We start from the raw sequence: 15553 nt of genomic DNA, 5'->3' as shown, positions 1-15553 counted from the left end.
TAAAAGGAACCTCAAGGAGGAGGTTCTGAAGGACGTCTGTCAGAGCTTCTCAGATGTCTGGTGGTGACAATAAGATGCACGCAGCACCACGGCTGTCCCCACCACATGAAATGCACCCAGCACCATGGCTGTACCCACCACATGATGTGCACCCAGCACCATGGCTGTCCCCACCACATGAAATGCACCCAGCTCCATGGCTGTCCCCACCACATGAAATGCACCCAGCACTAAGGCTGTCCCCACCACATGAAATGCACCCAGCACCATGGCTGTCCCCACCACATGAAATGTACCCAGCACCATGGCTGTCCCCACCACATGAAATGCACCCAGCACCATGGCTGTCCCCACCACATGAAATGCACCCAGCACCATGGCTGTCCCCACCACATGAAATGCACCCAGCACCATGGCTGTACCCACCACATGATGTGCACCCAGCACCATGGCTGTCCCCACCACATGAAATGCACCCAGCTCCATGGCTGTCCCCACCACATGAAATGCACCCAGCACTAAGGCTGTCCCCACCACATGAAATGCACCCAGCACCATGGCTGTCCCCACCACATGAAATGTACCCAGCACCATGGCTGTCCCCACCACATGAAATGCACCCAGCACCATGGCTGTCCCCACCACATGAAATGCACCCAGCACCATGGCTGTCCCCACCACATGAAATGCACCCAGCTCCATGGCTGTCCCCACCACATGAAATGCACCCAGCACTAAGGCTGTCCCCACCACATGAAATGCACCCAGCACCATGGCTGTCCCCACCACATGAAATGCACCCAGCTCCATGGCTGTCCCCACCACATGAAATGCACCCAGCACTAAGGCTGTCCCCACCACATGAAATGCACCCAGCACCATGGCTGTCCCCACCACATAAAATGCACCCAGCACCATGGCTGTCCCCATCACATGAAATGCACCCAGCACCATGGCTGTCCCCACCACATGAAATGCACCCAGCACCATGGCTGTCCCCACCACATAAAATGCACCCAGCACCATGGCTGTCCCCATCACAGGAAATGCACCCAGCACCACGGCTGTCTCCACCACATGAGATATCTGTGCATAGACGGCGGAACGTTTAGAACTGTAGAACATTTCCGGGAGGAAACCTTTTGCCAGCGCACCGCCTGGTGTTTGTTGCTATGGAGACACAGACGCGGCAGAATACAAGTTGCTAGTGAAGCAGGAAGATGGCGCAGGGAGACGCAGCGAAATTTACATTTAATCACCTCCCGAATCGAACATTCAGCTTCCTGGAGAACAGAGACACCCGGGAGCTGCTGACCAAGTGGTAACTGACCCTCCTCACCCATCTGTGTCACCTGCTGCTGGTGTTATGTGTACATTACCTGCTGTACTGGATGATGGGAGTTATAGTACTACCACTGCCATCATCTGTTGTGGTGACCCCTGCTCTGTATTGTCCTGTCCTCTGGCCACTATGGGGTCTGCGCTGTGTATAAATTATAGGCAGATTCGCACTTAACCCTTTAATGACCAGCGCCGTCTGTCAGCCCTTTGATTCTAGGGGGTCAGATTGAGGCTGATGGATTCCTATGGACTCGGTGTAATGCTTTGTTTTCCCTTGTGGTGGCGCTGCGGGGTCACTGACCCGTATAGTCACACAGCACATTTTTCCTGGTAGGGCCATGTTCACACGGCAGATTTACCGGACTGACCATTGGGTTTCTGCCATTGTACATCCTGTGGATCCGCACAATGATTTTGCCCCACTTTAAGGGGGGGGGGGGGGGCAGCGGCGTGTCCCCACCATAATAGTCCCCCAACCGCCCCATGTGCCTCACAGCTCTGGTCATCCTGATGTTTTTTTAGGTAGGTCATCCGATGGATAACTTTGCTGCGATCCACTTTATTCCCCTCGCGCACCGTATGCCGTGGACTGTTTGAATGTGTGGACGCTCCGTGTCACGGTCACTGCGCCCCCATCCCGGCTCCTGACTCATGATGGACGTTATGGCGGTGACAGATATCCCTTTAAAGGGGCTCACCCCCATGTGGCCGCCTGCTGTGGTGTCTGCATGGAATGAGCGTACTACTTGTTTTCATGTAAATGATGTAGTAATCCACGCCGCGTCACTGACGGCGCAAATCCTCATTGATTGGAATGGGAGGCAGGTCTAAGTACGCCCACCTGGGTCACCCCTGGAAGCAGACAGGCCTAGAGGCTGCCCATACACAAGGGGGGTCATTTACTAAGACTGGTATGTTACACTGGTCTTTTACTCCCCTTTTGCGCTGGCTTTGCGCCTAATTTATGAGGGGGGCGTGCGCCCCTTCACTGATTAGGTGCGCGTTCAGCAGTCATTGGGGCACATTTACTAAGACCGGCTTTTTACTCCGGTGTTACTTTCGCCCCCTGCGCTGCCGTTAGATTCATGTGATTTATGAAGAAGTGCATCTGTGGCAGTCCTTGCTCCTGGCGTAAAAACGACGCCAGTCTCCTTGTCGCACGGCCGGTTGCAAAAAGGGACTTGTGACTATTTTATGCCTAGTCCGATAGTAAATGTGCCCCATATTGCCTGGCAGAAAAGCTGTGCCAGCCCCACGCTGGAGTGGTTTTTCTCCAACACGTACACCTGTTTCCAGGCGTAGATGTTGGTAAATTTGTCGGGGTCGATGTCCCTGCCCTGGCACACCCCTGCCACAACGCCATCACTCCTACATGTTGAACGCCATGCCAAAATGGGCATTTAAAAATTTGCTAAAAGGTTAGTTAAAAAAACTGGCCTAAAAAAGTTCATAAATGACCCCCAATGAATCCCTGCTGATTTTTCAGGATACTTTCACACTTGCGTTCTTTGATTCCGCTGTTCTGTCAGAATACTATACCTTATCAGAATGCTATACCCTCGTCACTTCCGATGACGCGGCTGCACCGGAAGTGACGAGAATCAGCCGGAGGAGGGGGTGTGCGGCGCTGCTCAAGCACAGATCCCACGGGTGAGTCAAAATGATAGCACCACCGTGGGAGAAGTGCCCACTTAATGCGCATGCGAGAAACCAGCAGGGACACACTACGCCCGGAGCCACGACTGGGTAGGAGAGGGTGCGCACGCGCGGCTATATACTCCCGTAGGCCACACACATCAGGATTACACCGCGCGTGCGCATTCAGCGGTAGGGAGATCTGATGGAACATTTTGCACTGACAAATCTACCTACCCCTGAGTGTGCACGCGCGGTGTAATCCTGATGTGTGTGGCCGACGGGAATAAATAGCTGCGCGTACGCACCCTCTCCTACCCAGCCGTGGCTTTGGGCGCAGGCGCAGTGTGTCCCGGACGGTTTCACGCATGCGCATTAAGTGGGTGCTTCTCCCGCGGCGTGCTATAATCTTGACTCACCTGTGGATCTGCACTTGCGCAGCGCCGCACCCCCCCCCCCCCCTCCAGCTGATTCTCGTTACTTCCAGGGCGGCCGCGTCTCGTTACGATCCTGATAAGTCAGAAAAATGTATTGCAATACCTGATCTGTTTTTTCGGTGTCATCCGGCAAAACGTATCCAGTATTTATTTTTTTCACATTTTTAAAGGTCTGCGCATGCGCAGACCGGAATACCGGATCTGTCAATACGGCAATTTGACTGCCTGATCCAGCACTAATCCATTCCTATGGAAAAAAATTGCATTCATTCAAGTGTTCATTTTTTGGGGGCTGGAGATAAAACTGTAGCATGCTGTGGTATTATCTCCGTCCTGATCAGTCAAAAAGACTGAACTGAAGACATCCTGATGCATCCTGAACGGATTGCTCTCCATTCAGAATGCATTAGGATAAAACTGATCAGTTATTTTCCGTTATTGAGCCGCTAGGACGAAACTCTAGTGCCGGAAAAGAAAAACGCCAGTGTGAAAGTAATTAGTCAGTGCAATCTGAATGACCCCCGACAGGAGAAACAGACCGGGGCACGTTTACTAAGGACGGCTTTTTACGCCGGTCTTAGTTTCCCCCCTGCGCTGCCATTAGATTAGTCTCGTTTATGACGAGGCGCATCTGTGGCATCTGTGCCAGTCCTTGCGGTTGGTGTAATAACGACTCCAGCCCCTGTTTCCAGGCATAAATGTTAGTAAATTCGCCAGGGCTGGAGTCCCAGGCCCAGCCCCTGACACGTCCCCATCCAGCCCCCGTCACACCCAAATGGCGGACAAGACGTAAAACCGGGCCTGTGACTAAATATCGTCGCACGGCCGGTTAGAAAATAGGATTTGCATCTATTTTGCGATATCTTTGGCGGCAGCTTGTCTCCCTTTCCACCGCTGAAATAGACGTGCACGCTTCATCAGTCGGTGTGTGCAGGTTTAGGAGTTGGGGCTCATGCACACTGCCTTGTTTTACGGTCTGCAAATCGCGGATCCCAGCCAAGGGCAACGTACCATTATTTTATTTTTTTGGAAAAATGTCCTATTCTTGTCTTCAAAACGGACAAGAATTGGACATGTTCTACTTTTTTGCCGGGCCACGGAATGGACCTGCGGATGTGGACGCATGCTTGTGCTGTCTGCATCTTTTGTGGCCCCATTGAGATGAAGCACGGATCGGATGCCGACCGATACTACAGCCGTGTGCATGAGCCCTAATTTACACAGGGCAGTTCATTGCTGTCCTGACGTGTCCTTATATTCCCCATGACATAACCGTTCTGGAGCGTCTTTCCTGCGTTGTGCCGTTCCTCTGTTAATCCTCCATAACATATGTGAATGAATAGACAGCCGGGTGTTGCGATTCTCCTTGCGATTTGTCCCTACTCAGCAGTGTTGCTAGCGCTGATTGGGCTGCGTCAGACTGTGCGCGGCCATACCCCCTTCTGGTAACACCCAACTGTCAAGGTATTCATAGTTTCCAGGAGGAGTAACAGAGGAAGGACACAATACAGAATTCTAAGAAAAGATGCTCCAATATTTAGACGGCCGTATGAATGAGTCTGCATCCGTTCCACAATTTTTACGTCCCCGTTCATTTCAATGGGGCGCCAAAGATGCGGACTGCACACGGTTCCACGGAAAAGATACAGCATGTCCTATTGTCCGCAATTGCAGACAAGAATAGGCATTTTCTATTATGGTTGCGGCTGTGTATGGTCTGCAAATTGCAGAACGATTGTGTCCGGTATCCGTTTTTTGTGGATCCGCAAATCGCTATGGCCGTCTGAATGAGCCCTAACAGTCCAAATATATGATCAGGAAAATCCAGGTCTGCGTGGGTTAATAGACCGGCGGTTCACATAGAGCTCTGAGGTGCTGGGTGAGATATTCTGCAGCTGATGGAAGGTAACACAGACTTGTCTGTTCCTCGCAGGCTCCTCTCACCCGTCACTTCAATCGCCCTGTTATGTGCTCGCTAATGACAAGTAAATAACATCACGCCGCTCGCCCCGCACTCGCAGTAAACACGGTAAATAGCGGGAACGCTCTGGGCCACTTCACGCTGGTCTCCGTTTTGCAGAGGTGTAATGAGAGACCCTGTAAATAGAGGATATGGCCACTGAGTAATTCCTACATTATTAAAGGGCATCTGTCAGCAGTTTTGCACCTATGAAACTGACCTGTTACATGTGCGCTTGGCAGCTGAAGGCAGCTGTGTTGGTCCCATGTTCATATGTGCCCGCATTGCCGAGAAAAATTATGTTTTCATATTCATATATGCAAATGAGCCTCTAGGAGCAGTGGGGGCGTTACCATTACACCTAGAGGCTCTGCTCTCTCTGCCACTGCTGCGCCCTCTGCACTTTGATTGACAGGGCCAGGTGTGATGTTTTCCTTGCCTGGTCCTGTCAAGTGCAGAGGATGCAGCAGTGGCAGAGAGAGCTGCGCCTCTAGGTGTAACGGCAACGCCCCCATTGCTCTTAGAGGCTCATTTGCATATATAAAAAAATCCTTTTTCTCAGCAATGCGGGGACATATGAACATGGGACCAACACAGATGCCTTCAGCTGCCAAGCGCACATGTAACAGGTCAGCCAGTGTCATAGGGACAGAACTGCTGACAGATGCTGTTTTAAAGAGGTTTTCCAGGCTCCTGAAATTGATGACTTCTTCTCAGGATAGGCCATCAATATCTGATTGGTGGGGGTACAACACGCTGCACCCTTAGGCCTTTTTTCACAAGTCCTTGATGACGTCAGTGATTTGTGAAGAATCCGTGTTTGGTCCACGTGTCCGTTTTTTTTTTTCCCCCTCCGTGTGTCATCCATATTCCACAGACCCTGCTAGGCCAAAAATACATATGGTCGTGTGCATGAGCCCTTATAGACTAAAATGTGCCAGAAAGGTCCATAATTAGAGACAAAAATAGAACTTGCTTCTGTGGTGTCACCGTGGACCCGCAGGCCGTGGAAAACCACTGATGTCATTGGGGCACATTTATTAACGGACTTGCAACTATTCTAGGAGTAAATAGTTGCAAGTCTCCCTTTTTAACTGGCAGTGCGACAATATGTAGTCACGCGGCTGGTTTTACGTTGTGTCCACAAGATGGGTGTGATGGGGCGTGTGGGGAGCCGTGGTGGGTCTCCAGGATCTGCAAATTTACTCCTGGAAATGGCTGCAAAGGCTAGCGAACAACAGCGCCATCCAGGGCTGGTGAGTTTTTGCACAAGGACTGCCACAGATGTGCCTCATTATAAATAAGACGAATCTTACGGCAGCGGGGGGGAGGCGAAAAAATCCAGTGTTAGTAAATGTGCCCCATTAAAGTCAGTGGAGCACATTTACTAAGACCGGCATTTTACGCTGGTAAACAGAGGCTGCAGAGCAATGGTGCCTTCCAACAGCTGCTTGGTGGTGATAGCGGAAGTTGGACCCCCACGATCAGATATTGATGACCTATCCTGGAGCCAGGTCATCAATATTTAACCCCTCTAAGGGATCGCTCTCTCTCAGGGAGTTGCAATTACAGATTTCTCCTCTGACAACGGGGTTCAAGTCCAAAATATGCTTTATTTTGGCACCTCAGCACCATCACACAAATAAACACCTGCCCGTCCGGGCTCTACCTAATACACGTGTTGTCTCTACCTCACCTATAGAGCGCCGTTCACACACTGGATTAGATCCGGCTTCCTCAGCCATATACAGTCCAGCAGCCTCCAGGCTGTGACCACAGCAGCACCTTTGGGAGGCGGGGAGATGGTCCAGAAGTCCTTCCGACTCTGACCGTGCGACCCTCTTTCCGTAGGCGTCGCTGAGCCCCCCAAACTTCAGGCTTTACACTGGTACTCCTAGCTGAGACCCCGCAGAGCCTCTAAGGCTTCCCCTCTCTCAGGCTTCCTCAGCCTTTCTCCCTCTAAGGCCTCATGCCTGCAAACGTATTTTCTTTCCGTGTCCGTTCCGTTTTTTGCAGACCACATGCGGAAACATTTATTTCAATGGGTCCGCAAAAAAAAAGTTACTCCGTGTGCATTCTGTTTCCGTATGTCTGTATTTCCGTTCTGCAAAAAAATAGAACATGCCCTATTATTGTCCACATAACGGACAAGGACAGGACTGTTCTATTAGGGTCCAGCTGTTCCGTTCCGCAAAATACAGAATGTACACGGATGTCATCCTTATTTTTTGCAGATCTGTTTTTTTGCAGACCGCAAAATACATACGGTCGTGTACATGAGCCCTAAGTCCTACACAGAGGGTTGTTTTATCCCTCTGTGATTACAGCAGCAGGCCTCACCTGCGCTCACCTCCGTCAAAAGACAATACATGTAGTAGAAGGGTGTGGACTGGCAGATCCCACTACCAAACCTATCCCCCAGTCCACATGAAATCCAGCCCAGAACAACATCCAGACAAAACTATCTCAGCAAACTATACTTTACTAAAACCACTGCAGCTTTCTGGATTTCAGTTCTCTCACCCAGCGGAGGTACCTGGGTGGGATATGCACACCTCGCAGCACTTATACTGTACACATCACCACACCCCTTTAAACATATCGAACATATCCATGGGTATGCTGAACTGTAAATGCCTGATAGCTGCGGGGCCGACCTCTGGGCTAGTTTTTTGTCGGCCTCACTGAGGTGGTCGCACTCTCTGTTTAAATCTGCAGCTGCCTCCAGCCGTATCTTCTGTTAGAAGAGAGCTGCAGCACAAAGGACCCGCCCCCCCCCCGAGTGGCAGCACAAAGGCCCCCCCCCCCGAGTGGCAGCACAAAGGCCCCCCCCCCGAGTGGCAGCACAAAGGCCCCCCCCCCCGAGTGGCAGCACAAAGGCCCCCCCCCCCCCCGAGTGGCAGCACAAAGGCCCCCCCCCCCCGAGTGGCAGCACAAAGGCCCCCCCCCCCGAGTGGCAGCACAAAGGCCCCCCCCCCCCCCCCCGAGTGGCAGCACAAAGGCCCCCCCCCCCCCCCGAGTGGCAGCACAAAGGCCCCCCCCCCCCCCGAGTGGCAGCACAAAGCCCCCCCCCCCCCCCCCGAGTGGCAGCACAAAGGCCCCCCCCCCGAGTGGCAGCACAAAGGCCCCCCCCCCCGAGTGGCAGCACAAAGGCCCCCCCCCCCGAGTGGCAGCACAAAGGCCCCCCCCCCCCCGAGTGGCAGCACAAAGGCCCCCCCCCCCCGAGTGGCAGCACAAAGGCCCCCCCCCCCCCTCCCGAGTGGCAGCACAAAGGCCCCCCCCCCCAGTGGCAGCACAAAGGCCCCCCCCCCCCCCCCGAGTGGCAGCACAAAGGCCCCCCCCCCCCCCGAGTGGCAGCACAAAGGATGGCCCCCCCCCCCCGAGTGGCAGCACAAAAGACCCCCCCCCCCCCCGAGTGGCAGCAGAAAGGACCCGCCCCCGAGTGGCAGCACAAAGGACCCACCCCCACCCCCCCTGAAAGGCAGCACAAAGGACCCACCGCCCTCTGCCCCCCCCCACCAGGAGTGGCAGTACAAAGGACAAGATAATCTAGCAGAGCAATGAATAGGGAGATCTCTGGATCCATGTGAGGTACAGGGCTGGTTCTAGCTGTGTTAGGCCCCATGCACACGGCCGTTGTTCACAGCCGTGTGCGGGCCGTGGAACCGCGGCCTGGATCCCTCCTGAGAGCAGGAGCGCACGGCGTCACTGGTTGCTATGACGCCGTGCGCCCCCTGCTGCCGCCGCAATACAGTAATACACTGGTATAGATCGTACCAGTGTATTACTGTACTGTGCCGGCAGCAGGGAGCGCACGGTGTCATAGCAACCAGTGACGCCGTGCGCTCCTGCTCTCAGGAGGGATCCAGGCCGCGGTTCCACGGCCCGCACACGGCTGTGAACAACGGCCGTGTGCATGGGGCCTTAGAAAGAGATTGTCATGTCCTATATGATGCCTGATTTTCATTTATTACATTGATCATTGCATAACCCCTTTAATGATAAGACCTTTTTTTAAATAAAAAAGGGTTTCTTGAAGTCGGCATATTGTGCATTAAGAGGGAATATGAGAAATAAAACATTTTTTAAGAAGTAGTACAATCCGCTTCAATTCACTGATTAAGGGGTGCATACACACGACCTGCAAATTGCAGATCTGCAAAACATGGACACTGGCCATGTGCTTTCCACATTTTGCGGAACACACAGGGCCGGTGCCATATAGAAAATGCCTATTCTTGTCTGCGATTGCGGACAAGAATAGGACCCACTTTATATTTTTTGTGGGGTAGCAGAACAGAACTCCAGATGCGGACAGCACATGGTGTGCTATTTGCATAATTTGTGGCTGCATTGAAATGAATATTTTGGAACGAATGTAGCCCATTCATTTGGTTGTGTGAATGAGCCCTAACATGTTCCATTAAAGGGGTTGAGTCACTTCAGCGAATAGCATTTATCGTGTAGAGGAAGTTATTACAAGGCACTTATTAATGTACTGTGATTGTCCATATTGCTTCCTTTGCTGGCTGGATTTATTTTTCCATCACATTATACACTGCTTGTTTCCATAGTTACAACCACCCTGTAATCCAGCATTGGTGGCCGTGCTTGCACAATATAGGAAAAAGCACTAGCCTATGTGCGCTCCCATGGCCCCGGCTACCAGAGAGGCTGGCGCTTTTTTCATATATTGTGCAAGCATGGCCACCACTGATGGATTGCAGGGTGGTTGTAACTATGGAAACAGGCAGTGTATAATGTGATGGAAAAATGAATCCAGCCAGCAAAGGAGGCAATATGGACAATCACAATACATTAGTAAGTGCCTTGTACTAACTCTCTCTACATGATAAATGACATTTGCTGAAGTGAGACGACCCCTTTTAATATCTGAAATCTGTATTTTATAGGCAGAACGGATCCAGAAACCGCTCCAGGTCGCAGGCTGTCAGCAGATGACGTATGCATTTAATTCTGAACTGAACCGGTATTCTTCTCTCCATATCAGGTCCATGAATGGCAGAATCACGGCCCAGGCCTTCCGCTATGACCAGTACTTCCAGTCCTTTCAGAAAGATGACTTTGTTCTGGTAAGTTAACAGATGAACGTGTGCCGGCCGTGCCAGTATTGCGGCCCGCAAACAATGGGTCCACAATATACGGGCACCATATCACGGAGGCAAATCCATTCACTGGAAGATTCACAGGAATAGAAGGCCGTGGAAGCGCTACGGAGAACTTCTGTGCCATTTTGTTTTTTGCCTCTGCACCGCATAAAAAATAGAACATGCGCTATTTTTTCACAGTGCGAACGGATCGCGGACCCATTCAAGTTGAATGGTTCTGCATTAGTCAGCACACAGATGGTGCCTGTGCATTGGGAACCGCAATTTGCGGTCCGCAATGCACGTCACAGGCAGCACGCGTTTGTGTGAATGAGCCCTCAGAGCACCTCCTTTTAGACGGTGGCCTAAAGGGAACCTCCACCTGCTGCAAGGTCTTAGTGCATACAAACAGAACAATGCTGGAGCCATGAAGTTTATGGCCATTTTCCTGGGCGGACTGATAAGACATTTATTAGACTAGCTCTCTGCGTGTTATCGAAGCTAAAGGCTATGGACACCTTCAGGGCAATTTTTTTTTAAGGATTGTATTTCTACTCATTTTGGGCTACAAATGATTTTTTCAGCTTCAGTCTTTGTTAAAAAATGTCAGCTGTTTCTGAGATACAAGGGTTAGAAATCAGTGTTTACCAGCTGTCACAGTCTGTTTTCTTTGAATTCCGTCATCTGATGGCTCATGTGTAGCCTTTATCTCTGACAGCTCAGAAACACTGTTTATAGCTCAAATCTTATCAAACTGATGAGAATATGACTTAAATAATTGTTTATGAGCTCAGGGGATCAGAGATAAGAGTCGTCAGATAACGGGATTAAACAAAAGCAGACTGTGACAGCCTGGAAACAGACAGATTATTATTTTTTTAACCCTTGTAACTCAGAAACAGCTGAACATTTTTAATGAAGGGCAAAATGAGTTAAAGGCAATCATAAAAACGCCCCCAGAAGGCATACACCGCCTTTAAACTGGCCGCAGTAAATGAAATGTAATGAAAATGATAATTTCCCTGCCTTTCCAGCGCTGATCCTGTGGGGGTGGAGTACTGATATGGTATGTCATTGGTCCAGACAAAAAAAACAAAACAAAAAAAAACTGTTATGGACAATCGGAGTTTTAGCATCTGCAAATGAGCTTCTAGGAGCAACTGGGGCGTTGCCGTTACACTGAGAGGCTCTGCTCTCTCTGCAGCTGCTGCGTCCTCTGCACTTTGAAAGGACCAGGCAGTGTAAACGTCCTCACACCTGGCCCTGTCAATCAAAGAGCAGAGGGTGCGGCAGTTGCAAAGAGCAGAGTCTCTAGGAGTAACGGCAACGCCCCCCATTGCTATATTAAAGCATCATATTTCTTTGCAATGCGGGCCATATGAACATGGGACCAACACAGATGCCTTCAGCTGCCAAGCGCATATGTAACAGGTCAGCCAGTGTCATAGGGACAAAACTGCTGACAGATGCCCTTTCAGCCTCCAGCAGTACAATCAATAAATCTTCTACCTTCTAATAAAAATGAAATGACTCTGCTAAACCTGTCACTGTCTATATAGCAAAGCAGAAAAGGGAGCGGAAAATCAGAAATGTATTTTCCACTGGGCATATTTTAAATGGATAATCACATAACGAAATATGTTTTAAAAATGGTTGTAAAATGGGATTGAACCCAAAGTAACTTTCGGATGATACGTCCTGTAATACCCCATTCAGGTGGAGGCCGGCATCAGGGTGAAGAGGAGGTGAACTGATATTAATCCGCAGATCTGTGGATGTAATTAGCGGCTGACTTACTACCCCTGACTATGAAATTTCATGTCAATGACTTTATCAGATGCCGCCGCTCGCGTCCAGCAGACATAACGTATGCTAATGACATTTCCATATATACTTGTGCCACTGTAAAGTATCTGGCTTTTAGTAAGAAAATGGAAAGGTTTGTCTACTGTAGGCCGTCAGACTGATCTGTTTAGCATGTTACAGTATGAAGACGCATAAAAAACTAAAATCATTTTCAATAAATGAATCGGTATTGTCCTTGTAAAGAATTTTCACCATTGGGCGTAAGAACTAGACGGGTGCATCGGAGCCATCCGCAGCGTGATGTGAGATAATCCAGATTTTGTAAGATCCCTCATTTTTATGATAAGACTTCATGGACACGACCGTGTGTTTTTTGCAGTGCGCAATTTGCAGATACAGACCGTGTTGCTTCAGCATTCATTTTAATTTTTTTGCAGAAGCTTTGGCTTCAATGGGTCCATGGTCCACGTTTTGCGGCCAAGTATAGGACATGTACTATTGGGGTCACTTATCAAACTGGTGTAAAGTAGAACTGGATTGGTTGCTATGGGCAACTAAGCCAGTTCTTCTTTACACCAGTTTGATAAATGACCCCATATCTGTTTGCTGAATGGACATACAAGCACACGGATTGTGCTTTCCGCATACGTATGTCCAGTCCGCAAAAAAAGATATAAAATGCGGACGGCACACAGAAAGCATCTGTATTTTGCGGATCTGACCCCACCCAAAATGGGGAAAAAAAGGCCATTGGTGAGTTTGGGTAAATATATAACATTTTGTCTAGTACTGAATACAATTTTTGAAGCTGTTAAGGTACGCAGCTCCTATGCAGTTTGACCCCATCTCTGTGGCCATGTCTACATGCAGAAGCCTCTGCCGTCAATATGACTTCATCACATCCACCATCTCTATAAACCTTTGTATATGTACGGGCTGGGCTGCGTCTCTGTGAAACGGTGCAGATGGCGGCCAGAAGGTCTGCATTGTGACAACTGACAACCCTTCATAAATCACTACGCACTGACGTCGGTGATGATGTCAGTATCCGATAATCCAGAAATTCTTTTAGTCTGGCAGTTGTTTCTAGCACTGCGCGGCCACTATAACCTAGAACAGAACATTAATCTGAAATATTTGATGTCTGGTTCTGAAGTTTCATGAAATAGATGGAGTTTACATTTTGGATCCAGCATGTACCTAAAGCCCATGTAGATAATGCATCGCGGCGTGTCCTTATTTACAGGCCTTCTTCCAAGATCCCAGCGTCGCCTCCCACCTGAAAGTACTGTCTGGCTCCTCGGGACAATGGACAACACTGGGTAAACTTATCATTTTTTTTCAATTTTAATGAAAAATACGAATGTTAGGCAGTGGCTCATGTAGATGTTCTTGAGATTGAAGGCAGATTCAGTACTTTTCCATTATGGAAAGAGCTAAAAAATAATACATTTTTATATAACTATTTTATATCTGTATTATTGTGTGCATTTTCTCTGTCCATTACTTCACTATGTGCATTCCCCCAGTTCTGTGACATCACTGTAGGCATTATCCATGTACTGTGACATCACTGTGTGTATTATCCATGTACTGTGACATCACTGTGTGTATTATCCCTGTACTGTGACATCACTGTGTGTATTATCCCTGTACTGTGACATCACTGTGTTTATTATCCCTGTACTGTGACATCACTGTGTTTATTATCCCTGTACTGTGACATCACTGTGTTTATTATACCTGTACTGTGACATCACTGTGGTTATTATCCATGTACTGTGACATCACTGTGTGTATTATCCATGTATTGTGACATCACTGTGTGTATTATCTCTGTACTGTGACATCACTGTGTGTATTATCCCTGTACTGTGACATCACTGTGTTTATTATCCCTGTACTGTGACATCACTGTGTGTGGTATCCTTGTGCTGTAATGTCTCTCTTTACTATGACATCACCACGATTATTATCTATATAGTGTAACACCACCTTGTTACTGTGACATCATTGTGAATAATCCATCTGTATTAACAAAATTCACAGGTGGAGAAAAAAAATAATCATTAACTTTACATGTTCTGAACCCTTTTTGGAAAGTGGAGAATTATTATTATTATTATTATTATTATTATTAATATTATTATTATTTTCTCATGGTTACTTATCCTGCCATTTATTTAACAATATAAAACAAGTGATACACAATCAGGAACTCAATCTATATTATGTGCATTTCTGGCTGAGGCGCAAAAGTTATTTACACCGCAATCTGTGACTTTTCTGCGCTGACCTCAAGTCTAAAAAAGTGGCCGGGGAAGGGGATCGGCCATCAGACCCATCTCATTCATCATTTTCTACGACTGTTTTAGGCGTAGAAAATGGTCTACATGTAAGCTTGGAAGTTACATGTAGAACTGGCGCTGGATGTGCCGAGGTTGTGTAGAGGCCGGCGCCTCTTCATAACTTCGGCGATCCACCGCCAAATATCGGGCTTATTAAGACCGGTGTCTAAAACGTCGGTCTTAATAAATGACCCCCAAAATATCCATTTCCTGCTGTGGTTTAATTTGTGCCTCTCTTGAGAGAATGCTCTCGGATTAACCATTTACAACTGCGGTAATTCATGAGAGATTTGCAGGGAGGGGAGGGACAGATAAGAATAGCAAACATTTCACTAAAACATCTATAAAAATGGTCCCTTGTTCAGAAGATGACATTTACGATTCGGTTATTTGCTGCAGAGCTTTTGCAGCGGCCATGACTTACGGCCGATCAGATTTCCCTTCGGAAACGTCCAAGGGTGTATCCGGCAGCCCCTTCATATCCATGAGATCAATATCGGATCCCAGCGGAAACAACAAACCTCAGACTCCATGTATTCAGTCGGGTTTAGTCTTTTTTCACACTTGAGCCAGTTGACTGCATTGCAGCTCCCCGCTTTATCATTTAAAGGGGTTGTCCAGGATTAGAAAACCTGCCGCTCCGGTCCGTAAGTTGTGCGTGGTATTGCCCTTCTCCATTCACTTCAGTGGCGTTCAGCTGCAGTACCAGAGACGGGCCAGGTGTGGTGCTGTTTCTGGAAGCCAGGTTTTTCTAGGGATTATCAGCCATGACAGGAATGACAATACTAAGCAGATAAATTGCACATGGAGCAAACCTTGAAGAAAGAGCTGGTATTTCACCTCCTGGACCAGTAGAAGGCATGAGGCTTGTTCTCCATTGTGACCGAGCAGGGGCGGGTCCTTTCTGCTGCAGCAAGC

General features: G+C 49.0%; 1 protein-coding gene across 1 annotated transcript in view; it reads left to right on the top strand.

Moving 5' to 3' along the window:
• Positions 1-1193: 1193 nt before the first annotated feature.
• Positions 1194-15553, top strand: part of CFAP300 (cilia and flagella associated protein 300) — a 55970-nt gene continuing 41610 nt past the window's right edge. Inside the window, exons 1-3 of the mRNA XM_044287933.1 lie at positions 1194-1321; positions 10385-10466; positions 13534-13609. Of these exons, the coding sequence (XP_044143868.1) occupies positions 1221-1321; positions 10385-10466; positions 13534-13609 (259 nt within the window). The 5' untranslated portion in view covers positions 1194-1220. The remainder of the gene's footprint in view (positions 1322-10384; positions 10467-13533; positions 13610-15553) is intronic.

This window comes from Bufo gargarizans, chromosome 3, assembly GCF_014858855.1.
Source record: "Bufo gargarizans isolate SCDJY-AF-19 chromosome 3, ASM1485885v1, whole genome shotgun sequence".
Lineage (NCBI taxonomy): Eukaryota > Metazoa > Chordata > Amphibia > Anura > Bufonidae > Bufo > Bufo gargarizans.
The sequence above is the reverse complement of the archived record's forward strand: the minus strand, read 5'-3'. Positions and strand labels throughout refer to the sequence as shown.